General features: G+C 47.3%; 3 protein-coding genes across 4 annotated transcripts; 2 read left to right on the top strand and 1 right to left on the bottom strand.

Moving 5' to 3' along the window:
- Window positions 1-25: 25 nt before the first annotated feature.
- On the bottom strand, window positions 26-9,028 carry SNU13 (small nuclear ribonucleoprotein 13). 2 transcript variants are annotated; one of them, XM_047786130.1, is made up of 3 exons: window positions 8,909-9,028; window positions 1,893-2,013; window positions 26-1,231 (listed from the first exon to the last, which is right to left on the bottom strand). In XM_047786130.1, exons 1-3 carry the CDS (start codon window positions 8,909-8,911, stop codon window positions 969-971), a joined length of 387 nt encoding a protein of 128 aa, XP_047642086.1. In that variant the 5' UTR covers window positions 8,912-9,028; the 3' UTR covers window positions 26-968. The 2 variants fall into 2 exon arrangements, with proteins under 2 accessions (XP_047642086.1, XP_047642087.1); XM_047786131.1 differs by lacking the exon at window positions 8,909-9,028 and adding an exon at window positions 3,747-3,872.
- Window positions 9,029-18,621: 9,593 nt separating this feature from the next.
- Window positions 18,622-20,825, top strand: LOC125131624 (uncharacterized). The gene is made up of 3 exons (XM_047788406.1): window positions 18,622-20,143; window positions 20,315-20,707; window positions 20,809-20,825. The coding sequence occupies exons 1-3, from the start codon at window positions 18,622-18,624 to the stop codon at window positions 20,823-20,825; spliced, it is 1,932 nt and encodes a 643-aa protein (XP_047644362.1).
- A 289-nt stretch (window positions 20,826-21,114) lies between these two features.
- Window positions 21,115-21,785, top strand: LOC125131623 (uncharacterized). The gene is given in 2 exon segments (XM_047788405.1): window positions 21,115-21,763; window positions 21,766-21,785. Coding segments are annotated over 2 exon segments (669 nt in total).
- The last annotated feature ends 2,880 nt before the right edge of the window (window positions 21,786-24,665 follow it).

Raw genomic sequence — 24,665 nt, 5'->3', positions numbered from 1 at the left:
AATCACACTCTTTCTTTCAATTGGGTATCTATATATGTATTTCTTTATTAGGATGCTCACAGGAATGACACATTAGCACAGTTCTTCTGATGTGATAGAAAATACATACATCTGACCCACATTGTGGCGGGAAATCGGCATAAGGGCCCTCAGAGCTGGTACCTAGTGTCCACTGAAGAAATCTCTTCACCAAAGAAAGGATGTTTTCTCGGATTTTATCATCTCTGCTGTAGCTTCCATTCAGTTCTCCATGACTGGCCCAGAATCCTTCATTCCAGAACCTCTTGCCATGCCTTCAAGACCAAGGTCAATTATCCCAGGTCCCACCCACCCAGGCTGCCTCTGGAATTCTGCAGCGCATTTCTTTGGTATGCTGCTGCCCTGCCACCCTCAGGGGCATAGGTGGGAGTTGGGGTGAAATATAACATCACATTATCAAAAGCAAACAGTAGGGGTACATTAGCAAATAACACTTAGGACATATACCCAACAATCACACAGAATACATGCTTCCTCCCCAAATGATACATAATGCCCTAGAGAGCAGAGGAAACCCCTCAATCGTTCAAACATGTCTGCAGTGATTCTGTATACCAGGCACAAAGGATACAAAGTGGGATCAGCTCTGCACAGTAGGAAGTTGGCGCCTGAAAGCTGGAACCAAACCTCTTATCTGGGCTCTTCCCTGCCTTTGAATGGTGTCACCACCCTGCTTCCAGCTGTTCTGGGCATTAGCTCACCATCCAAAAGGGAGGATGAGATGACAGAGAGGGGAGGGGAGATGAGGAAAAGGGGTGGGGAAGGGATGACAACCTATAAAACAAGACAAAAACAATACAAAAACTAGATTTAGCACTACAATATTTTATAACAACAGAAGGCAGCTGGAAATACTACATGCTAACAGACAATATGATACACAAGCCCTGGGGGAGGAGCCAGGAGGGAGTGTGGCAGAGGCCACCTGTTTAGACTAAGAGCCGTTCAATGGACTGCTGGATGGACTGGATCTGCTGCTTCAGCTGTGAGCCTTCTTTGATGGTGACAGAGCAGGCGATGACAGGCCTGGAGACCCCACAGGCTCGCCCCAGGGCCTGCTTGGAGCGCACAAACACATAGGGCACGTTCTTGTCCTCACACAGCAGTGGGAGGTGCAGGATAATCTCCAGGGGCTCTGCGTCTGCAGCCATCACAATGAACTCAGAGATGCCTCTGTTGAGGGTTTTGGTGGCTGTGGAGAGAAGGACATGAGGCTCACAGGTGATGTGGGGTTGGGGCAGGGAATTTCCGAGGAAAGGAAATAAGAAAACGGAGCAAAATTTCTAGGACTGAGCCACTTCTCTGTGTCCTGCGTGGCCTTGGGAAGTGACAGGGATTCAAGCACCACTTTAGTCATCCCCAACGCCTTTCTCAAACCCGACATCAAACCCATCAATTCTGTCAAAACACATCCTGAATCAGACCCCTTTCCCATCCTCTGCTACCACACGTATCCAAGTCACCACCGTCTCTTGCCTGGTTGACTGGAACAGCGTTCACACAAGCCCCGCCAGCATGAAGCAGTGTGATAGAGCACTTCTGAAACTCTTAAAGATCAGGGCTTTACCAGCCCAATCTGCCAAGATCAATAAATCTGGAAAGCTTATACCACATGCAACTCACCAAGCAAGTTCAACACCCCACAGCACTGTTCAACTGCTTACACCTGATTGCTTATCTCTGTGACCCAGTGCCAGCCCAAGGACCACCACTTGCTGCTCTTAAGTTCTCGCACTGGTCCCCATGAAGAGCATCCAGCCTTCTTTCCATGTTGGAAATCTAGTCCAGAGAACCCCGACAGGAACAGTGGGTGCGCTTAACACTCTTCCTGGAGCACCCTCTGCTTGCCTTACCCTCATTGGCTCCTTTTCGAAGCTGCTTGTAGTTACATGACTGCTGAACAAGGTCCAATAGTTTCTTGGTGAGGTGGGCATCTGCAAGAGGGTAGGCCTTCGGATTTACATCAGCCTCAGTCTATGGGGAGGGGAATCAAAGCATGAGTCAAACTGAACCAGAAGTTGTTCTAGACAAGTCACAAATACTTTAATCAACAACTGAGATGGCACGACACTGTAAATCAACTATACTTTAATAGTAATTTTTGACAAATTGAGACAATGGTCATCTTCCCTGTTCCCTCATTCCCAAACACACACATTTAATAACTGACACATTCTCAACTGAGAAAAACTAAAATATTATGCTAATTTTTTTTAGCATTTACATAGTCTAATAATATATTCTGAAGTTTATGTACTTTTGCCTCTTTAGCCTAATGTGCGGTAATATTATAGCAAATGGATTATAACATGCTTCCACGGCTCAGAACCCCTTTCAGTCACGCGGAGCCAATCTTGAAATTTGGGTTTGCATGTTTCACCCCGAATTTACTAAACCTAAATTAATGTATAATTTATAGAAACCTAGCACAAAATTCTACTTCCTTCCATATTTGAATCTTCCGTATTCATTAAGAATCCTGATTTCTGGAGTTCCCGTTGTAGCTCAGCAGATACGAATCTAACTAGTATCCATGAGGATGCAGGTTCGATCCCTAGCCTTGCTCAGTGGGTTAAGGATCCAGCCTTGCTGTGAGCTGTGGTGTAGGTTGCAGACGTGGCTCAGATCTGGTGGTGTGGCTCTGGTGTAGGCTGGCAGCTTTAGCTTGGATTTGACTCCTAACCTGGGACTCTCCATATGCCATGGGTGCAGCCCTAAAAGAGAAAGAGAAAAAAAAAAAGAATCCTGGTTTCCAAAACATCAAAATTTTTCTCATTTATTTTACACTATAATACATATAAAATGATTTCAGAAATTGCTATACCAATACTACCTCCACCAACTACCAACCCACCAGGGTGAAAATTTCTCTTTATTTTTAGAATATATCTGACTAAAGCCATCCAGTCAGAGTATTATATTCAAAAGTTATTCAAATAATTTTTTCCTTGTGGTTATCAATGTGATATACAATTAGGGTTCCTTTGTATTCAGATTGCTTTAAAAAAATTCTTAAAAATTAAAAAATCTACGTGGTTCTAAAATCAAGCTAACAGTGCTTAAAAGAATGATTCAATTAAACATCATCATCTTGCAACCCATACTAACTAGTTAATTAAACCAGATAAATTAATAGATTCAGACATTGATATTACTACCAACGTCACAAAAGATACCATGTGACCACGGCCCCTCCTAAAGAACAAAACATCCATGATCAAGCAGTGGGGTGGGGGCAGTAGCTAAGAAAAAAAATCTGATCTAGCCTTTGATTCTAACACTAGATATTTGATATTAGGGAATTATTAAATTTGGGGGTATTGCATGGGAACAAAAATCCTTATTTTGTAGACATATACTGTAATACCTATGGATAAAACGCTACCTCATTGGATCTGTTTCAAAATAATATGCGTAGGGTAAAAAAAGGGTGGCGCCCAGCCTTTTCCATTCCTTCCCAACTACATTTTCACCTCCGACTTCAATCATTTTTATTAATTTCTCATTTGCTTTCCCTGTAATTCCTTTTACAAATATTTATTTCTATTTCCAACTGCAGCCCTCGTTACTACCCCTGAGCACCGATCAGTTCGCCCGCAGTGAGGCGGTCTAACGACGGGTTTGGAGGAGGTAACCGCGGCACGCGGCACGCGGCTCCGCGGTTCCAGGAGGTAACCCGCGGGTGACGGCCGGGTAGGAATATTTACCATTTGGTCTGCCTCGGTGTCGCCTGCCTGGTCTCTGGCTGGTCTCCGGCCCGATGCCCGATACCTCAAGAACAGAAAAACTACCACCCGCAGAGCAGCAGGAAGTGACGCAAGAGTGACGTCAGCGGAAGTGACGCCAGGAACCTGCGGCACCAAGACACCCGGTCCCTAACACCAACAGAATGACTGTCACGGTCTCAGCCTGGTGAGGACTGGAGGAGTTTCATGAAGAAGAGGGGGGAGACCTCTTATTATCTGTTCTTCATATTTTCTAGAATCCGTTTTTCAAGGTCCACAAAAAAGACCTGCTGGGAAGTCTGATTTGTAGACTGAAATAATCCCAATTTAGGTAAAAACCTCTTTAGGATACAGAATCTGCCAATGCATTTAAACATATTTACTTAACCCTTTAGTGCTCTTAAATAAAGTGGTATTTCTAGAAAAATTTTAATATCTTTTAGGCTTACTTCTAGATATTTTGGCTTAAGAAAATTTATTTTATTCCCTGGTGTACCAAGAATTTCTTCTTTTATATATGAATTGGTCTTGAACTCGACCAGATTTTTTGTAGAGTTGGATGAACAAGACTTTTAAATTTTTCCTGATGTTACACCATTTCTGCACTCTAGAGATAAAGCCAACTTTAAGATTTTTCTGTTTTTATTCTATAATGGACACATAAGTTTTCTTTTTGAGATAAAATACCCTAAAATTTAATAAATGATGGTTGCACAATTCTGTAAATATACAAAAACCCCGCTGTTAAACACTTTACTTTTTCCTATTACCACCTTTTTTTTTTTTGGCAATTTCTTGGGCTGCTTCCGCGGCATATGGAGGTTCCCAGGCTAGGGGTCCAATCGGAGCTGTAGCCACCGGCCTACGCCAGAGCCACAGCAACGCGGGATCCGAGCCGCGTCTGCGACCTACACCACAGCTCACGGCAACGCCGGATCCTTCACCCACTGAGCAAGGCCAGAGATTGAACCCGCAACCTCATGGTTCCTAGTCGGATTCGTTAACCACTGCGCCACGACGATGGGAACTCATCTTTTTTTTTTTAAACTGACACATATAAAAATAAACACACACAAAAACTGACATAGGATTGACTTACAACATTAAGTTAGTTTCCAAAGCACACTATTATTTGATACATTATCAATTTAAATAGCAGAACTTTATGGTGTGCAAAATTATCTCAATACATTTTTTAAAGTAGGTGTAAAATAAATAAAAACAAAAGTAGGTGTGAAGTTTTTTATGTCAAAAAATTTGTTTCTTACTAAGTTATAATTAACACACAATATTAGTTTCTTTACTATTATCCAGCTTTCCTATTTCTACTTGAACTGCTTTTGAGTATTTTTTCAGGTATTTGTTCATTTCATATAAGTTTCCATATTTATAGGTATCACGTTATTCATATAGCTTTTCTTCGTAATATCTGCAGATTATGTCTCAGGTTTATCACTCCTTATTTATTTCTTTTGATTAATCTCAATGGAAAGGGCTTTTCAAAAGATTCTTCTGATTTTGTCCCGCCCATAACAGGATCTATTTTCCAGTTCAGTAATTTCTGCTTTTATTTGTTCTCCCTTTTCTCTCCTTTCTTTCATGTTATTCTGTCCTTTTGTTCTTTCCCTAGCTTTTTAGTGTCTACCCCCACCCCCACCCCAGTGTTTTAGCTTCCAATACTTTAGTTCATGATCTGGTATCTGGTGTTTTCATTATTATTCAGTTTTGTTCTTTCTTTTTAGGCTGCACCAGTGGCATATGGAAGTTCCCAGGCCCTCAGAATTGGAGCTGCAGCTGCCAGGCCTATGCCACAGCCATAGCCACAGCCACGCTAGAGCCATGCATCTGTGCCTGCAGCTTGCAGCAACATCAGATCCTTAACCTAGTGAATAAGGCCAGGGACTGAACCCAGGTCCTCATAGACACTACATCAGGTTCTTAACCTGCTGAGTCACAATGGGAATTCCTTTAGCTGTTTTCAATTTTCCCCATATATTTTCCAATTTGACCCAAGAGCTCTTTATATCTTCTTTCCAAACACTTTGTTTCTTATTACTAAGTCATCTGCATTTTGGTTGGGAGAACATGGTCCATATTTTTATCAGTCTTTTAAAATTTAACTTGCTTTATGACACAGTAGGTGGCCAATTTCACAAATGTTTTCTTGCTTTAAGTGTATTCTATATAATTGATGGGTGCAGTATTTATTGGTTTCACTATTACCACTAGGTCAAGTTTATTCATAGTGTTCAAACCTTCTATTTCCATGCTGATGTTTCAGCTTCACAATCTATCAATCAAATGCTACAGAACTGCATATATATCTATTTCTTCTTGTAATTGCATCATTTTCATTTTACTTGTGCCTTATTTTTTAGCTACTATCTTTACTCATTTACTTATTTTTTTTTCACCTTAACCTGCACCCCCCCCACCCCCCCACCCCCGCTTTTGGGGCCACACCCTTGGCATATGGAAGCTCGTCGGCCCGGAATGAGTATGAGCAACAGCTGCAACAACATCAGATCCTTAACCCACTGCTCTGGGCTGGGGATCAAACCCCTGCCTCAGCATCAACCCGAGCTGCTGCAGAGACAACATCGGCTCCTTAACCCATTGCACCACAAGAGAACCCCTAACCTGTCTCTTAACTGCAGCATTGTCCAGATCTCCCCTTTTTTGTGCCTTCTATTTGTCCTACCTGTTTCTTTTTTTCTCTTTCCTCCCTTTAAGTTTTTTTTCCTCCCATTTTTCCCCTCTAATAGTTTGGAGTTAATCATCTTTATTCTTTTGGTGGCTACCTATGAGACAACAACTTGTATACCTAACTTTTCAAAATTTAATACTTGTCAATACTGCCACCTTCTTAAATACAGGCTGCACCTGTGGCATGTGAATGTTCTCTGGCTAGGGATCAAACCTGAGCCACAGCAGGGACCTGAGCTGCTGCAGTGACAACACCAATCCTCATCCGGCTATGCCACAAGGGAAATCCAGCAAAACTTTAACTCCAGCCACTCCTCATAAATGTACTTTTATAAATGTCGGGTATGTTTACTGCTGTTTTCTAATACCCCATATCTGGAAATTAGCATTCTCAACTCTCTATAAACATCAAACACACAAGAAAGGGAGAGAGGCTTCTGGACCGCCAACAATGATCAAAGAGAAGCCAGTCAACAACAATAAAAAGTCTGCTCAACTATAAAGCCAAACTATCCAGTTTATAAATAGCAACTGAAATTTGCTTACTGTGTATTCATTCACCTTTCAACCTTTTTTTTTTTTTTTTTTTGCTTTTTAGGGCCAAACGCCATGGCATATGGAAGTTCCCAGGCTAGGGGTCCAGTCGGGGCTACAGCTGCTGGCATACACCATAGCCACAGCAACACCAGCTCTGAGCCAGGTCTGCAACCTACACCACAATTCATGGCAACACCAGATCCTTAACCCACTGAGCAAGGCCAGGGATCAAACCACATCCTCATGGATACTAGTCGGATTCGTTTCTGCTGTGCCACAATGGGAACTCCCTCACCTTTTAACTTTCTCAAATTTTAATTAAATGAGTGAATGAATAAAATCCTACTGCAGCTTTAATCCCTAACTTGATAGCTTTTATCTTCCTGTACACCAGACAGCCAAAATTTGCAAGGTTTTGGAGTCTGCTTGGGGCACAGTGGGTTAAGGATCTGGCTTGGGCTGTAGTGCAGGTTCAATTCCTAGCCCAGGAACTTCTGCATGCCAAAAAATAGCGCAGCCAAAAAATAAAAAATACGAAATCTGAAAGGTTTTGATTTAGCAACAAATAGCAAGTGCTCATTCTCTCCATACCAAGCATTAGGACTAGGTGTGCAACATGCATTATATCACATAATTTAATCCCCTTACATTGTTATCCCATTTTACAGTTGAAGTAAATTATTCCTTTTTTTTTTTTTTTGGTCTTTTTGCTATTTCTTTGGGCCGCTCCCGCAGCATATGGAGGTTCCCAGGCTAGGGGTCGAATCAGAGCTGGAGCCACCAGCCTACGCCAGAGCCACAGCAACGCAGGATCCGAGCCGCGTCTGCAACCTACACCACAGCTCACGGCAACGCCGGATCCTTAACCCACTGAGCAAGGGCAGGGACCGAACCCGCGACCTCATGGTTCCTAGTCGGATTCGTTAACCACTGCGCCACGACGGGAACTCCCTGAAGTAAATTATTCTTAACTTCGACCCGAGGTCACTCAATTCCAAAACTTTACAAAACTGTCCACGGAACAGCGGAAGATGAATAGTGGTTCAGAAGCTTCAAGTTCTAGGCTCAGACACTTAGCTTCAAAATGGGGATAAGGTGGGTGGGGGGGAAGCCTTTTGGGAAGATATCCGCTGGGATCCAAGATCCGTTGAAAGGATTAAACCTCATTATAGAAGTGAAAGTGCTTTACCAACTCTTCTCTCCTTACTAAGTGCCAACCAAAACTAGCTACCAGGCCACACAATCTGATTAAAAAGTTGAACAACGACAGTTCTGGGGAAACCGCACGTGGTGCTACTAGGACTTCTGATTCTGAGGCTAGCGCCTCGCAGGAGTCTTTCCTGCATTCCAGTCTGGGTTCAGGGTCATTCCGCATTTCCCACAGCCTCCAAACACCAAAAGGTCCTTTAATCTCCGGCACATGTAACTCGCGGCGGGTACCAGGCATGGACGCCTGGAGACCTCCTTCTCCTGAACATCATCAGTAGGGAAGTGGGTAGGGGAGGATGATCCAAATCCAGCGTTCCACTAGCGATCCCCACAAAAGGAAAATAAAGCACATGGAGCCAAGTTTTCTCACCTAACTTTTTACTCTTTCCCACGTGGGTTGCTCTTGGTCTTTCTCCCAGGCTGGGTTCTGCCCCTGAGCTCACCGCACGCCTCTGGCCGGGAGCACAGACTGCTACAAAGCACCCCCTTCCCAGCAGTTGGGAACCTGAGGCTTCCAGAGTTCTAACCTCGGACCAGAAGAAAAGGCAGAGCTTGGGACTGCGCGGCCGCCGGAGCTCTAAGCCGGGGCGGGTTGGGCGAGACCGCGCACGTTCTCAGCCCCGGACAACTAGTGAAAGAACCGAACCCGAGTCTCCCACTTCCCGGCCCTTAGGCCAAGCGCACGCTCTTACCATGGCTGCGGTGCCGATGTGTCCGTCACTCCTCTAGGAGCACAGGAGACGTCAGAGCGCGAACGTTCACCACTGTGGATAATCGTAGAGGAGTGGAAATGGCCTCGCGCGCGGCAGGAAGCGGAAGTGACGTCACCAAGAGGCGGGGTCACGCTCCTTAAGGGGCCCCGGCGGGGAATGAGTTGAGTTCTGACCAAGGGGTCACATTTTGCTTTTAAAAAAATTATCGTTCTAAAAAAGAAAAAGTTGTCATTCTACTATACATACTTGGCAGAAACAGTGGGTTGAACATTTCTAAAAAAATCAAAGAGTTTCAATGGAGTCGTCATTCCATTGCTAGTTTATTTTTGAGCACATTCTTTTGTGTTTTTTTTGGTTTTTTTTTTTTTTGCTTTTTAGGGCCGCACCCGCGGCATATGGAGGTTCCGGGGCTAGGGGTCCAATGGGAGCTATAGCTGCTGGACTACGCCACAGTCACAGCCACATCAGACCCGAGCCGCGTCTGTGACTTACACCACAGCTCAAGGCAACGTGGGGATCCTTAACCAACTGAGCGAGGCCAGGGACTGAACTGGCAACCTCGGATTCCTTTCCACTGTGCCACTACGGGAATTCCTCTTGTGCTTTTAAAATCATATTTTTGACCCTATACCGGTAAAGGAAATTTATGGAGTTACTGATGGATAATCCTAAATGTTTTTCTTTTTATCGTTCTTTCTTTTTGGCCGCGCTGCAGCACGTGCAAGTTCCTGGGCTGGGGATGGAACATGTACCACAGCAGTGGCCTGAGCCTTTGCAGTGTTAATGCTGGCTCTTAGCCTGCTGAGCCACAAGGGAACTCCCCTAAATGTTTTTCTTCATATTCAGATGTCCTTGTTGAAATTTCTGGTTGGGGACTTCCCTGATGGCTCAGCGAGTTAATTGGGATCTGGCATTGTCCCTGCTGCGGCTTGGTTCAATGCTGTGGCACAGGTTCCATCTCTGGCCCAGGAATTCCCACATGCCCTGGGTGCAGCCAAAAAAAAAAAAAAAAAAAGAGTTCCCCTTGTGGGTCAGTGGTAATGAACCCGAATAATATCCATGAGGACTCGGGTTTGATCCCTGGCCTTGCTCAGTGGATTAAGGATCTGGCAGTGTGGTGAGCTGTGGTGCAGGTCGCATAAGCATCTCGGATCTGGCACGGCTGTGGCCAAGGTCCACAGCTGCAACTCTGATTCAACCCCTAGCCTGGAAACTTCCACATGCCACAGATGAAGAGTGGAGTCCATCAGAAATGGAGTCTATTGAGTAGGGAATTCAGGAAGAAAAGCAGATTTGAGGATGGGCTTGCATTTCTGTCAGGTTGAATTTGATAATGTCTCGGACGCCCATTTTCTTCTGGCCTAGCACGCTGCTCTTTTCGCTATGCTGCTCCAGATCTCCATGTTTTAAAGGCTAGGCTCATGCCTCACCACCTCCAAGAGGTCCTTCCCCATACTTATGGCCCTTACTCCTCTCTCCTCACCTGATGCCAGGCATATATCTTGGGACCATTTGGATCCAGCCAAAACTAGAGCATTATAATGGGCCAGTTCCAGCTTATTCCTTTGGAAACCTAGAGGTAGGGACCTGTCAGGACCCTTAGGAATTTTGCAGAGCAACCCCTTCATTTTACAGATACTAAGGCTCAGAGAGGGGAAGCTGCTTGTCCACAGTCACAGGATGAGGAAGTGGCAGAGCCAGAACTGGACCCTGGAATTGTTGGCTATTGGGTTGGGTTACTTCCACCACATCTGGTTGCTCTGCTTGAAAACCCACCAGGATAGGTTTAAATCAGCTCCAGGGAGTTCCCATAGTGGCGCAGCGGAAACGAATCTAATTAGGAACCATGAGGTTACAGGTTCGATCCCTGGCCTCGCTCAGAGGATTAAGGATCTGGCATTGCCGTGAGCTGTGGTATAGGTTGCAGATGCGGCTAGGAGCTGACATTACTGTGGCTGTGGTGTAGGCCAGCAGCTGTAGCTCCGATTGGACCCCTAGCCTGGGGACCTTCATGTGCCATGGGTGTGGCCCTAAAAAGACAAAAGACACACAAAAAATAAAAAAAAAATCAGCTCCAGGACTGAACATTTATTACACAAAAAAATCTCCCCTACACACTTTATCCATGCAAATTTATGACTTGTCAAGGAATTAAATTTGTCTTCAATTAAGAGATTCTCACTGACAGCTCCTGTTTAAGAGCAGAACCTGGGATTCAGACCCTGTCCCTGTTCCTCAGCTTGCTTGGATCCATTTACGTGTTAATTGGACCTATCGCTGTTGGAGAATGAACCTTATTCCAATTTACAGTCATAGATGTGTTGTCATCATATGATTTTTTGATGTCTTTTTTTTTTTTTTTGGCTTTTTAGGGCTGCACCCATGGCATATGGAAGTTTCCAGGCCAGGGGTCCAATCAGTGCTATAGCTGCCAGCCTACACCACAGCCACAGCCACATGGGATCTGAGGCTCGTCTGCAACCTGCACCACAGCTCACAGCAAGGCCGGATCCTTAACCCACTGTTCGAGGCCAGGGATCAAACCCGTGTCCTCACAGATACTAGTCGGGTTCATTACTGCTGAACCACCATGGGAACTCCATAATTCTTTTCCCCAACTATATAATAACTCAGTTTCCATGTTCTCAAAGAACCAGCCACCCTTTTGTATCTTGCTCTGTCCCTTGCTAGTAAATTAATCAATGTCAACATATGCTCAGAATCAATTTGTCTTAGAAATGTGTTTTACCACAGTTCTGTGTTTAAAATCCTAAATCCTTGCCATGGCTTACCAGGCCCCTCTCCACCAGTATTCCCCTCCTCATCCCCATGTTACAGCCCCTCTAACCTCCTTTTTCTACCCCAAACACACCCCAATCTCCCCAACCCCATCCATCACCCTCTGTCGGGAGTGATGTGCTCCATTCTTATGCTTAGCTGACTCCTGTTCATCACCTCTTCAGCGAAGCCTCCCTGGTCATCAGACCAGGTAATTGCCCCTGCTGGATGGACCCACAAGCCCTCTGTACTTGCCCTTTGCAGCACTTGTCAGCCTTGACTTTATTCAATGGTTGCCTTTCTAAACACACCAAGAGCTTTATGAGTTCGGGGCTTGTAGCTGCCTTGGACACTTTGGATACCTCTCTTTTGGCATTGTGCCTGATCCAGAGGAAGTTCTTCTTTCACTTAAAGGTCTTTGATAGCAAGCAAGCAAAAAGGAAAAGAGTAGTGGAGCCCAGTGGGGTAAGGGGAGCTGGTTGTGAGAGCGGGGCCAGCCATGAACTCTTACTTCACTGTCCTTTAGCCAAAGACCACAAGGAACACACATCTAGTGTTATTATTACTCATTGCAACAAGGGATAACCCACACCACGGGGAACTTCGGGGCTTCCAAATAAGAGGATGTTTGGATTTACTATAGGATTTGGGCTTTGTAAGTGATTTGGTGAGGGTTCAAGGAAATGGATTAGACAGCTCTGGAAAGTCTAAGTAATTCTATGATTGGACTTCTGAATAAATCTCATCTAAAGGTGGAAGGAATGAAGTGAGGCGAAAGCTATAAATAGTAAGTAACCAAATAGCAGTTATTCATATTAGCCAAGATAAGGACATAATTGGACTTTTTTGTGGTTTCAACAATGTTCACTTTTTTTTTGGTATTGATTTGTATTTATTTGCTACCCCAACACAATTTTTTTTCCCCACTGTACAGCATGGGGACCCAGTTACACGTACATGTATACATATTTTTTCTCCCATTATCATGCTCTGTCATAAGTATCTAGACATAGTTCTCGGTGCTACACAGCAGGATCTCATTGTTAATCCATTCCAAAAGCAATAGTTTGCATCTGGTAACCCCAAGCTCCCGATCCATCCCCCTCCCTCCCCCTCCCCCCAGGCAACCACAAGTCTAATCTCCAAGTCCATGATTTTCTTTTCTGTGGAAAGGTTCATTTGTGCTGTATATTAGATACCAGAATAACTGATATCATATGGCATTTGTCTTTCTGACTTACTTCACTCAGTATGAGAGCCTCTAGTTCCATCCATGTTGCTGCAAATGGCATTATGTGGTTCTTTTTTATGGCTGAGTAGTATTCCATTGTGTATATATACACCACATTTTCCTAATCCAATCGTCTGTCATGGACATTTGGGTTGACAGTGTTCATGTGTTTGTCTCTGTTCAGATATGATTAAAGAATGGTCTTTCTTTTGTCTCCATTATCAGTCAGAGTGGCTTTGTCTGATGCTGATGTTCTATGAAATTTTTACGTTCAACAGAACACCATGGCTCAGCTATGAGTGTCAGGCCAGCTCCTGGCAACATCAAGGCCTTAACTGATAGACCTGGGCCAGTTTCAAGCTGTCATGTGCTGATTTTTTTTCTTTCTTTCTTTCTTTTTCTTTGTCTTTTTGCCACTGCTTGGGCCACTCCTGTGGCATATGGAGGTTCCCAGGCTAGGGGTCTAATCGGAGCTGTAACCACCGGCCTATGCCAGAGCCACAGCAACGCAGGATCTGAGCCACATCTGCAACCTTCACCACAGCTCACGGCAACGCCAGATCCTTAACCCACTGAGCAAGGCCAAGGATCAAACCCGCAACCTCATGGTTCCTAGTCAGATTCGTTAACCACTGAGCCACGACGGGAACTCCTGATTTTCTTTTTCTTACCAGCTTCCTGTTCCTACTGTGGATCTCTATTCTTGCTAGAGCCCTGGAGGAGAGATCCCAATTGGCTAAACTTAGGTCACACACTATTCCTTGGCTGTCCCGAGTCTGTGAAAGAGTATCTGGTATAAGCTGGGGCAACATTTAGCCAAGATACATCGTGTGGTGTACTGAGCTCTTAAAAGAGAGAAACAGTTTCCAGCTGGTTGATAAATAGGTGATGCCCTTCTACGGGGACATCAGGGACCACTTAACCCAGCTATTGAAGGGTTAAGTCCAGATCATTTTCATGGGCTGATGACTCTGACTGCTGTGTTATTCAGTATTTTGAATCTAACCTGTGGGTGATCGTCTTCAGGGTATGACTTACAATCCTGCCAACACTGATCCTGAGATGGGAAAGTAATCCTTCAACAACAACAAAAATCAGCATATGCTGGGTGCTTAAACAAGAACACACATGTTCGGAGTTCCCGTCATGGATCAGTGGTTAACGAATCTGATTAGCATCCATGAACAGGCAGGTTTGATCCCTGGCCTCACTCACTGGGTTAAGGATCCTGTGTTGCTGTGGCTGTGGCGTAGGCCGGCAGCTACTGCTCTGATTCGTCCCTTAGCCTGGGAACCTCCATATGCTGTGGGTGTGGCCCTAAAAAAAAAAAAAGAATACTCATGTTCAATACAGTGTTCGTGGAATGTTTGGCTGCTGTTGGAGAGCCTGATGGACAAATGGATGAAAGTATCTAATAGGAAGAAAGAAATCAAGCAGACTGCAGGTTACATCCCTCTGTCATACATGAGGGGAACTTAATGTCTTCACTCCAGAGGATAGGATGTTTTCTTTTTCTTTTTTTTTTCTTTTTTTTTGTCTTCTGTCTTTCTAGGGCCACACCCATGGGGTATGGAGGTTCCCAAGCTAGAGGTCAAATCAGAGAGTTGTAGCTGCCAGACTATGCTACAGCCACAGCCATAGCAACGCCAGATCTGAGCTGCGTCTGTGACCTAAACCACAGCTCATGGCAATGCCGGATCCTTAACCCACTGAGCAAGGCCAGGGATTGAACCTGCGTCTTCATGGATGCTAGTCAGATTCGTTTCTGCTGCACCACGACAGGAACTCCATCTTTTTCTTATTCTTTAAAATTTTCTGCACACCCCCCTACACACCCCACTCCTCCCCCTGCGGCATATGGAAGTTCCCAGGCCAGGGATCGAACCTCCGCCTCAGCAGCGACCTGAGCTACTTCAGAGATGACACCAGATCCTTAATCTACTGAGCCACAGTGGTGACACCAAGGACAGAATGTTTAAAACAACTTCCCTTAACTGCTTTTGGGTAGCACTGTCTTTACCTGGATTGAGGGCATGTTAGCCAGCTCTGGTACCTGGTTCAGCAGCTGGAGCTGAGGCTACAGCATCAGGATCCTTTGTGAGGCGGCCTTAGTGACAGGGGTGCTATGAGGCAGGGGCTACCCCGCCCCAAGGTAGCTGGGTCAGCCATACCAGTCCTGCCCTCCAACTCCCCAACACCACCCGCCTGACCTAAGCTGTGTCATGTTGCTGCCCCTCCTGGGCGCCTGTGCTGTGGTGGGACCGTTTCAGGGCCCCGAGTGGGAGCCAGTGCGGGGCCTATTCTCCAAGGATCGCAGCTGCAGGGACCCTCGGTGCTGTGGCAACCTGCTCGTCCTCTGCCTGTTTCTGATCTGGCAGGCCCGGCAGTACTGGCACCAGGTCACCAGGACCCACCGCAGCATGAGGAAGTTCACCAAGGTGAGAGGGGCCCCACACACCACCTTCCTCAGCACCACGACTGTCTGGGTCATCTGTCACAAGGGCCCTGTTCTGTGCCCTGTGGACCAGAGATGAACTCAGACTGGCAGGGAGAACACTGTCCTGCCTCAAACCCAGCAGTCGGCCTGGACGTCGCTCTCCCTCGCACCTCACATTCAGTCCACCTGCACGTCCTAGGCTCTCCTTGCAAACCATACCTCAAAGCTGATCACTTCTCAAAACCTCACCACAAAGTCCCAGGCAAAGCCACCCTCAGGTCTCACCTGGACTGTAGGTACTCCTTTCTGCTTGGTTCCTGTCCCCCCCCCCCTCACCCAGCCACAGTCAGTGCTCCAGGCAGCCAAGAGAATGAACTTCTTCTTTCTCTCTCTCTTTTAAAAGATGTTGAGGGAGTTCCCGTTGTGGCTCAGCAGAAAAGAACCTGACTAGCATCCATGAGAACACAGGTTTGACCCTTGGCCTCCCTCCATGGGTTAAGGATCAGGTGTTGCCGTGAGCTGTGGTGTAGGTCACAGACATGGCTTGGATCTGACATTGCTGTGGTTGTGGCGTAGGCCGGCGGCTACAGCTCTGATATGACCCCTATCCTGGGAACTTCCATATGCCATGGGCATGGCCCTCAAATTTTTTTTTTTTTTTGTCTTTTTAGCTATTTCTTGGGCCGCTCCCGCGGCATATGGAGGTTCCCAGGCTAGGGGTCGAATCGGAGCTGTAGCCACCGGCCTACACCAGAGCCACAGCAACGCAGGATCCGAGCCGCATCTGCAACCTACACCACAGCTCACGGCAACGCCGGATCATTAACCCACTGAGCAAGGCCAGGGACCAAACCCGCAACCTCATGGTTCCTAGTCGGATTCATTAACCACTGCGCCACGACAGGAACTCCAAATTTTTTTTTTTAACCCAACGATAAAATACATATGGACATTATAAGTGTATAAATCAATGAATTTGTGCAAACTGAACACATTTGTGAGCAGCACATTAAGAAACAGATCACTGTTAAAGGATCCAGTGTTGCTGTAGCTGTGACATAGGTTACAACTGTGGCTTGGATCTGATCCCTGGCCTGGAAACCCCATATCCTGGTGGCCAAAAAAGAAAAAAAAGAAAAGAAAAAAAGAGAAAAAAGAAACAGACCACTATCAGCAGCCCAGAAGCTTGCAGATACAACTGTGCTGATTTCTAGTAGTAGGTCTAGTTTGCCTACATGGAACCATACACTAGGTATTTTTTGCACTTGGCTTAAGCCTAACATTATGCTCAGGAGCAAGAACAATTTTTTTCTTTTTAGGGCCACACCTGTGGCATATGGAAGTTCCCAGGCTAGGGGTCAAATTGGAGCCACAGCTGCCAGCCTACACCACAGCCACAGCAACACTGGATCCGAGCCGCATCTTTGACCTACACTGCTGCTCCCGGCAATGCCGGATTTTTAACCCACTGAATGAGGCCAGGGAATTGAACCCTCGACCTCATGGTTGCTAGTTGTATTCGTTTCTGCTGCATCACAACAGGAACTCCAAGAACAAGTTTTTAAAAAGAGATCATAGCACTTTGCCACTCAAGACCCTGCAATGGCTCTTATGGATACACTTTCAGTCAAACTCAGAATAAAATCCAATCCCTAACCACAGCTACAAGACTCAGAATAACCCATCCCACGTTTCTCCCTCACCTCACCTCCTAGAGCTCTCTTCACCGCTTGTTCCATTCTGGCCACACAGGCCCTCTTGCTATTCTACAAATGACCCTGTTCCATCCAGTGCCTTTGCACTGACCTCATCGGCCTACAGTGCTCTTTCTTGAGATGTCATTTGCTTTGTCCCTTGCTTCACTCAGGTCTATAGTCAGATGTCACCTCATCTGAGAAGCCTTCTCTGAGCAATATGGCTAAAGGAGCTAACCCCATCCCCCCATCGGAACACATTTTTATTTCATTTTATTATTTATTTGTTGTCTTTTTAGGGCTGCACCTGTGGCATATGGAGGTTCCCAGGCTAGGGGCAGAATCTACACCACAGCCACTGCAACTCGGGATCTGAGCCACATCTTCGAGCTTCACCACAGCTCATAGCAACACCAGATCCTTAACCCACTGAGTAAGGCCAGGGATCCAACCTGCATCCTCATGGATACTAGTTGGGTTTGTTACTGCTGAGCCACAACAGGAAGTCCCACATCAGAACACTTTTTGACACCTAACATCAGGTTGCAGACTCGGTTAGTGCATCTTCCGTGTCTAGAAGTTGGCTTCTGGCAAAGACTTTGTCTTGTTCCTGCTGGTACCCCCAGCACCTAGGACAGTGCCTGGCCTGGAGTAAATTCTTCATCTTTCTTTCTTGAATAAATACTCTTTTCCCTAAAGGAAGCGACTCCCCGTTTCCTGAACCCCAGCATCCTTATCTGTGTAGTGGGGATCATAGTTCTCACCTGTGAGGATTAGAGGAGACAATGCGAGTACATTGCTTCTCTGTTCTCACCTACAGGTGCCACCGCAGAAGTGGGCAGTGCCCTCCACGAGACATGACCCTTGTTTCGGGCTGACCCCTGAATTCTTCTTCAGTCCTGGCAAGTTCAGGCGCCCGGATTCTTATGCCCAACAATGGGCACAAAAGAAGAGAGGGGAATACTGGAGGAGCCTCCAGGAATCGTGGACCCAATATCTGCTCTCGTGTCAGCACTCATGTCAAGGTTTACTTTGGGATGCCCACACCCCTTCTGAACACATTTTTTGCACCACCTCCTTTTCAAACACCTGTGTGCTACCCCAGGGCAGTTCTTGGGAAGCATGGCAAGGACCCTGGTGTCACAGTGATGACCAGACTCATCTGATTTGCAAACCGATGGACATGTGCCAAAGGATGGAGCAGCTGTTGGTCCAGTCTCAGGAAGAAGTGGTACCAGTGGATCATACTGTCAGCATGAGATCCCATCCTACCTCCATGACCTCTCTCCCACACCTCCCTTCACCTCAGAGGCTACAGTTCTGCTCCAGAGAGTTCCTACCTGTTCTTCCCAACCAACAGGCAGCAATGCCCACATGGAAGTTCTGGGGCTGCCCACAAGGGACCTGGGCACCCAGGAGGGAAAACCAGACACTAGGCAGAGAGGATAGTAGAGGGATGCAGGCTCCAGGGTGGGTGAACCAGAGAGAGAGCAGAGGGGAAGATGCTTGGGAAATTCAGACATCTGGAAGGCAACTCCCAACGAACATTGGGATGGAGGACAACACAGAGACTAAGGCCTTAGCGTGGGGAAGCAAGCGACCAGTGATAAGTAAAGTTGTTAGAGAGATCTCGATACCAAGTGGGGAGAACCAGGAGCAGGTGGGAGTTGAGAATAGACCTGAAATTCAGGAACTAGGGGAGAGGAACCAGAGGGAGGCTGGAGGTAAGACCCTTCCTGAAACCAAGGCACACAGAAGAGAGAACCAGGAACAGTTAAGATGCAAAATTGATGCAGAGACCCAAACACCAGCGTGGGAGAATCCGGATAGGAGTAGGAATAAGGATGCTGGAGAGACCCAGTCTTTTGAGAAAAACAGGAAAGAGGCCAGAGGGGAAGATGAAGGAGAGCCCCAGGCCCAAGGATTGAGGGAGCAGGGCCAGACTGGAAGTGAGAGTGGTGAGGAGACCCGAGTGCCGGGGTGGGGAAAACAAGACCAGATGAGAGGTGATACCAGTACAGAAATTCAGGCAGAAGAGAGGAGAAAAAAGGGCCGGGTTGGAGGTGAGAATGCTGTGCGCATCCAGATATCTGGGAGGGAGAACCTGGGAGAAGTTAAAAAAGAGGATGGCATAGAGACCCAGGCCCTGCGGTGGGGGAAACAGGAATGTGTTCAAAGTGAGAATGTTACAGACGTGCGGATAGCAGGGTGGGAACAGCAGGATCAGGGCACAAGTGAGAAATCTGGGAGGATCCAAGTATTTAGGGTAGAGATCCAGAAAAAACTAAGACATGAATTTCAAGTAGGGTGGGAAAATCAAGGCCTGAAAAGAGGTGAGGATGCTGGGCAAACCCAGATGTGTGGAAGGAAGAACCTCAGGGAGATAAGAGAGGAGGATTGGGTGGTGATCCAGGCACAATGGTGGGGAGACCAGAGACCGGTAACAAGTGAAATTGACAGAAAATTCACAATACCATGTCGGGAGCTTCAGGACCAGACTGGAGGTGAACATAGAGCCAAAATTCAAATGCTAGAGAAGAGAGGTCAGAGAAACGACAGAGATGACGACGGTACAAACACCCTGACACCTGAGGCAGAGAACCAGAGACAATTAAGAGGTATAACTCGTGTAGAGACCCAAGCACAAAGGAAGAGGAAGCAGGAGCGGTTTGGAGATGAGACTAGTACAGACATCCAGGACACAGGGAAGAGAAACCGGAGAGGGGTTAAAGACGAAGATGGCAAAGAGACTCAGGAACTTGAGGACAAAAACCAGTGTCAGTTCAACAGTGACATTAGTGGAAAGATTCACATGCTGGAGTGGAAGCATCAGGAACGCATTAGAGACAAGGATGGTGGACATGCCCAGGCATCTGCGGCAGAGAAACGGGGAGAATTAATGAGTCAAGTTGGTGTAGAAACTCACTCAGTAGAATGGAAGAAAGAGGAGCAGGTTGGAGGTGAGAATGGTGCAGAAATTCAAGCTCCAGAGAAGAGACCCCAGAGAGAACTTGGAGGTGAAGATGGTACAGAGACCTGGGCACCTGGAGAAGAAAGTCAGAGTCACTTAAGATGTGACACTGAGGAAAAGACTCATTTATCAGATGGGAACATCCAGGAGCCGCTAGGAGGTGAGAATGAAACAGAAACTCAGGCACCAGAGAAGAGACCCCAGAGAGAACTTGAAGGTGAGGATGCTACAGAGACCTGGGCACCTAGAGAAGAAAGTCAGAGTCAGTTAAGAGGTGATATTGATGAAAAGACTAATATATCAGATGGGAAGACCCAGGAGCAGCTAGTAGATGAGAATGAAACAGAAATTCAGGCACCAGAGAAGAGACCCCAGAGAGAACCTGGAGGTGAGCATGGTGTAGAGACGCAAAGACCTGAAAGAGAGGACCAGGGACAATTAGATGGTGAAACTGGAGAGAGCCACTCACCAGGGAGGAGTAACGGGGAGCAGACTAGATGGAACAGGGCAGAAAATCCAACACTGGAGAAGAAAAGCCAGAGAGAAGTTGGAAGTAAGGATGGGAGAAAGGTCCAGAGACTTAGGGGAGGGAAACAGAGACAATTAAAAAGTAAAGTTAATGGGAACACCTGTTCATCAGAGTGGAAGAACCAGGAGCAGATTGGAGGTGAGAATGGTGCAGAAATTCAAATACAAGGGAAGAGAAACCGGAAAAGGACCACAGGTGATGATGGCCCAGAGATCCAAGCTCCTGGGGGAGATTATCAGGGAGAGTTAAGAAGTGAAACTGATGGAGAGATCCAGCTACAAAGGCAAGGAAGCCAGAATAAGGGTGGAGATGAGGATGCTACAGAAATCCAGGATGTAGGGAGCAAGAGAAAGTACAGAGCTGAAGATGCTGGAAGGCTTCGGGTACCAAGGGGAAGAAACAAGGGCCAGGTCGGAGGAAAGGATGCTGCTAAAGGCAACCTCCAAGGTGACTGTTCTGGGGGTGAAGGGCCCCCAGCCCTCATTGGCTCTGTATATGGGGCCATGGACCGAGAACAAGCAGTGGCCTCTGCTCCCTGTCCTGAGATGAAGCCTCTCCCCAAGAAGGGTGACCTCTTCCTACTTGCCAGTGGGGAGGAAGAGCATTTGGCCAGTCAGAGCATGGCCCCTGCGGGGAAGAACAGGGTGGGTGTCATTCCAGCCTCCCAGCAGGCTCCACCTAAGCTCCAGAGAAGCCAGCGAAGGGACAAAGGAGTGGCTCCAGGGAAGACATCTGGCTCGACTCGACAGCTCGGGAACCTCCAGTCCTCGGACCTGCCCTCTGCCTGCCCCCGGCAAGCTGCCACAGCGCTGGCGGGCATTCCTACTGCCCTCACCGTCCTGCCCAAGTGGCCAGCCCTCAAGAAGAGCCAGCGGCTGCTCCTGGAGTCCCTTATGCGGCGGAAGATGGCACACCTGAGGTGGGGCCTCCCCCAGCGGATCCTAGAGTCCTATTTGCACTTTAACTTTTTAGGGCCAAGCCCACTGCCCCTTGCTGGGACATGGCTCCCTGGGTTACACCCCACCTGTGAGCTGCAGCGGCAGCAGTATAGGCTTTGGGAGGCCCAGGGCTGCAGGCCAGGCTTTGAATCCGCAGAGAGGTCCCAGAGGGTTCGGCTCCCAGGAAGGAAAAGCTCTAAACTTCCTATACAGGCCAGAGGTCTGGAGAGGCGGAGACCACACGGGTCAGGGCCAATGGGCACTTCCATCCCCCCTAAAAAGCCTAAGAGAGTCAGGCCACTAGGGGGCCCCAGAGAACCACAGGATGTTCAGAAAGAGGCGCCTCCGGGGGTCACGCTCGCAGCGCTCGGGAACCCCAGGCCTGCGGCAAAATCCAGTAGCTGGTGTGGCCAGGGAAGGGTCTCAGAACCTTCCAGGGAGAACAGCAGAGGCAGGAAAACAGTCAGGCCAGGGCTCTCCCAGATGGCAGAGAGGGGTGCAAGCAGGGTGAGGATCTCACCCTCCGGGGCAGGCTCCCACCACTGCAGGAAGGAGCACACCTCTCCCGAGCCCCCTGGACTCAAAGGTCAGCAGCCCACACACAGGAGAAGGGGAAGGCTGGAGCCTGAGGAAGGCAGGGGACCTGCGCGGCAGCTTTCCGCCTGTTCCACGGACACCACTAGCTTCAAAAGGAGTCTTCAGACGGCAGCAGCAAGGCTGAGCACGAGCCTTTTGAAGAAAATATCCTGGTCCCCACAACTGGCCAAGCCCCAGCACTTAGCCCCCAACCTGAGCATGAGGGATCCTGATCCCACCCTGCTGCCCGAAGTGGGGAGGGTGGATGCAGGGGAGGATGGCAGTGGAGCCCACACTTCTTTGAAGAGGGACCTTCAGCCACCGGGTCAGTGTGGCACTGGGATTCTTCCCAAGACAGACGAACTTGGGAAAATTGAGAACCCCAAAAAGGCCCCACAAAATCCTCCAGCCCTCCCAAAGCTTGGTTTTATGAAGCGTTTGAGGGGTTATGTGCTCCAGCATAGCTTTAGAAAGTAGACTGTGGGCCTGGAGTCCTCCAAACACGTCAGAAAGTGCGCAAGAGTGGACTACCTACCCCCAAAGCGGGTGATAAAATAACCTCTAATAAAATTGGCTATTTGGGCCCTGTGGGGCTCTGATTTTTTTGGCTTTTTTTTTTTTTTTTTTTGGCTGCACCTGTGGCTCGTGGAAGTTCCTGGGTCAGGGATTGACCCTTAACCTGCTGTGCCACAGGGCTTCTTCTTTGGCACATGTTTTATGAGCGCTGTCTTTTGGGGTTTGGGATACTTCATGGGTGGGACAGACACCCCTTCTAGTCTATGGTTCCAAAGGCTTGGGGAATGTGGGTCAGCCCAATGTCAGCTCCTACGCAGCTGCCCTCTCCAGTTCCTCAGAGTGGAGTTTACGGACGTGTCTATCACCGTTCTGTCCTGCCTGTTCCAAGCATCCGGCCTCAACCAACAGCTGGTTGCGGAGGAGGGGTGCTTCTCTACACTGGACACTATTATTCAGGTCCTTTGGGGCACAGGGAAGGGAGCTGATCACTGCATGTCTGCCCTACTGGGATTCTGTTGTCTATGAACAGATGTCACTGAAAAACCATTTCTACTTCATTTCTCAGGCACCAGCAACCATAACTACTTGTTGCTTTGCCTTGCCCATCTGAGGAACATCCTGGAGCTAATTATTTGTTTCAATCACATCTGAAACTTCTTAGCCAAAAGGCATTATGTCTTGTGATACTTCAGCAGACAGTGTCAGCAGGTGAAAACAGATTCCCAGAAACTAAATTAGTAAATACTGGAGCTGGGAATTCAGATTTTCTCCTCCTCTATCTTCCCTCCCTTTTCCCCTTTCTCCCTTCCTTTCTTTCATTTAGCTTTCCTATTTTTTTTCTTGACCGCCCCCGAGGCATATGGAAGTGTCCAGGCCAGGGCTTGAATACGACCTATGCCACAGCTGTGGCAACGCCAGATCTTTAACTTGCTGAGTCACATGGGAACTTCCTACCTTTCGTATTTTTTAATGCTTTGAAAAACCCACACGTGCATTAAAGAGAGTTTAGGAAATTCAGAAAAGGAAAAAACAATCCATATTCCCATCACCTAGTTCATGTTTTGATGTTTTTCTTCCTATGCATTGTTGCCCACAGCGTGTTCCCATAGCAAGGGTGCTTACCACTGCTGCGGCACCTATACTGTGGGAGGCAGCATCCAGGAGGCTCCCAGTGCTCCCTACCTCCTGGGATTCATGCCCCGTGCATTCTCTTCTCCCTGAATGTGGACTGGAGCTAGTGACTCACTTCTAACAAAAAGGATACAGCAGGGAGTTCCCTGGTGGTCTAGTGGTTAGGATTTGGTGCTTTCACTGCTGCGGTCTGGGAACTGAGATCCCATATCAAGCCACTGCAAGGCACAGCCAACAAATAAACAAACCCCCCAAAGAAAACAAATAGGATACTGCAGAAATGATGGAATGTCACCTGTGAGAACAGGTTACAAAGACAAGCTTCCATCTTGGTCACACTTCTTTCAACTCTCTTACTTGCCCCCTGAGGGAAGCTGTCCTCTGTTGTGAGCTGCCTTATGAAAAGGTACGTGTGGTAAGGAACCGAAGAGGCCACTGAACAACAGCCATCAAGAAAGCGAGGCCACTAATCATTTGCGTGAGCTTGGAAGCAGATCCTTTGGCTCTAGTGAGTCCTGAGATGACTACAACCTCTTGAGACCCAGAGTCGGAGACATCTTCCTAAGAAGTGCCTGAATTCCTGATTCACAGAAACTATGAGAAAATAAATGTTGTTTTAAGCTGCTAAATACTGAAGTGTATTAGTTTTCTATGGCTACTGTAACACATGACCACAAACTTGGTGGCTTAAAACCACTGAAATTTATTCTGCCAGTTCTGGAGGCCAGAAGTCTGAATGAAATCAAGGTGTCGGGGAGTTCCCATTGTGGCTCAGAGGAAATGAACCCGATTAGTAGCCACGAAGATGTGGGTTCGATCCCTGGCCCTGCTCAGTGGGTTAAGGATCTAGCATTGCCGTGAGCGGTGGTGTAGGTTGCAGACATGGCTCAGATCTTCGTTGCTATGCCTGTGGCTTAGGTTGGCAGCTGCAGCTC

The sequence above is a fragment of the Phacochoerus africanus genome, chromosome 7, assembly GCF_016906955.1.
Source record: "Phacochoerus africanus isolate WHEZ1 chromosome 7, ROS_Pafr_v1, whole genome shotgun sequence".
Lineage (NCBI taxonomy): Eukaryota > Metazoa > Chordata > Mammalia > Artiodactyla > Suidae > Phacochoerus > Phacochoerus africanus.
The sequence above is the reverse complement of the archived record's forward strand: the minus strand, read 5'-3'. Positions and strand labels throughout refer to the sequence as shown.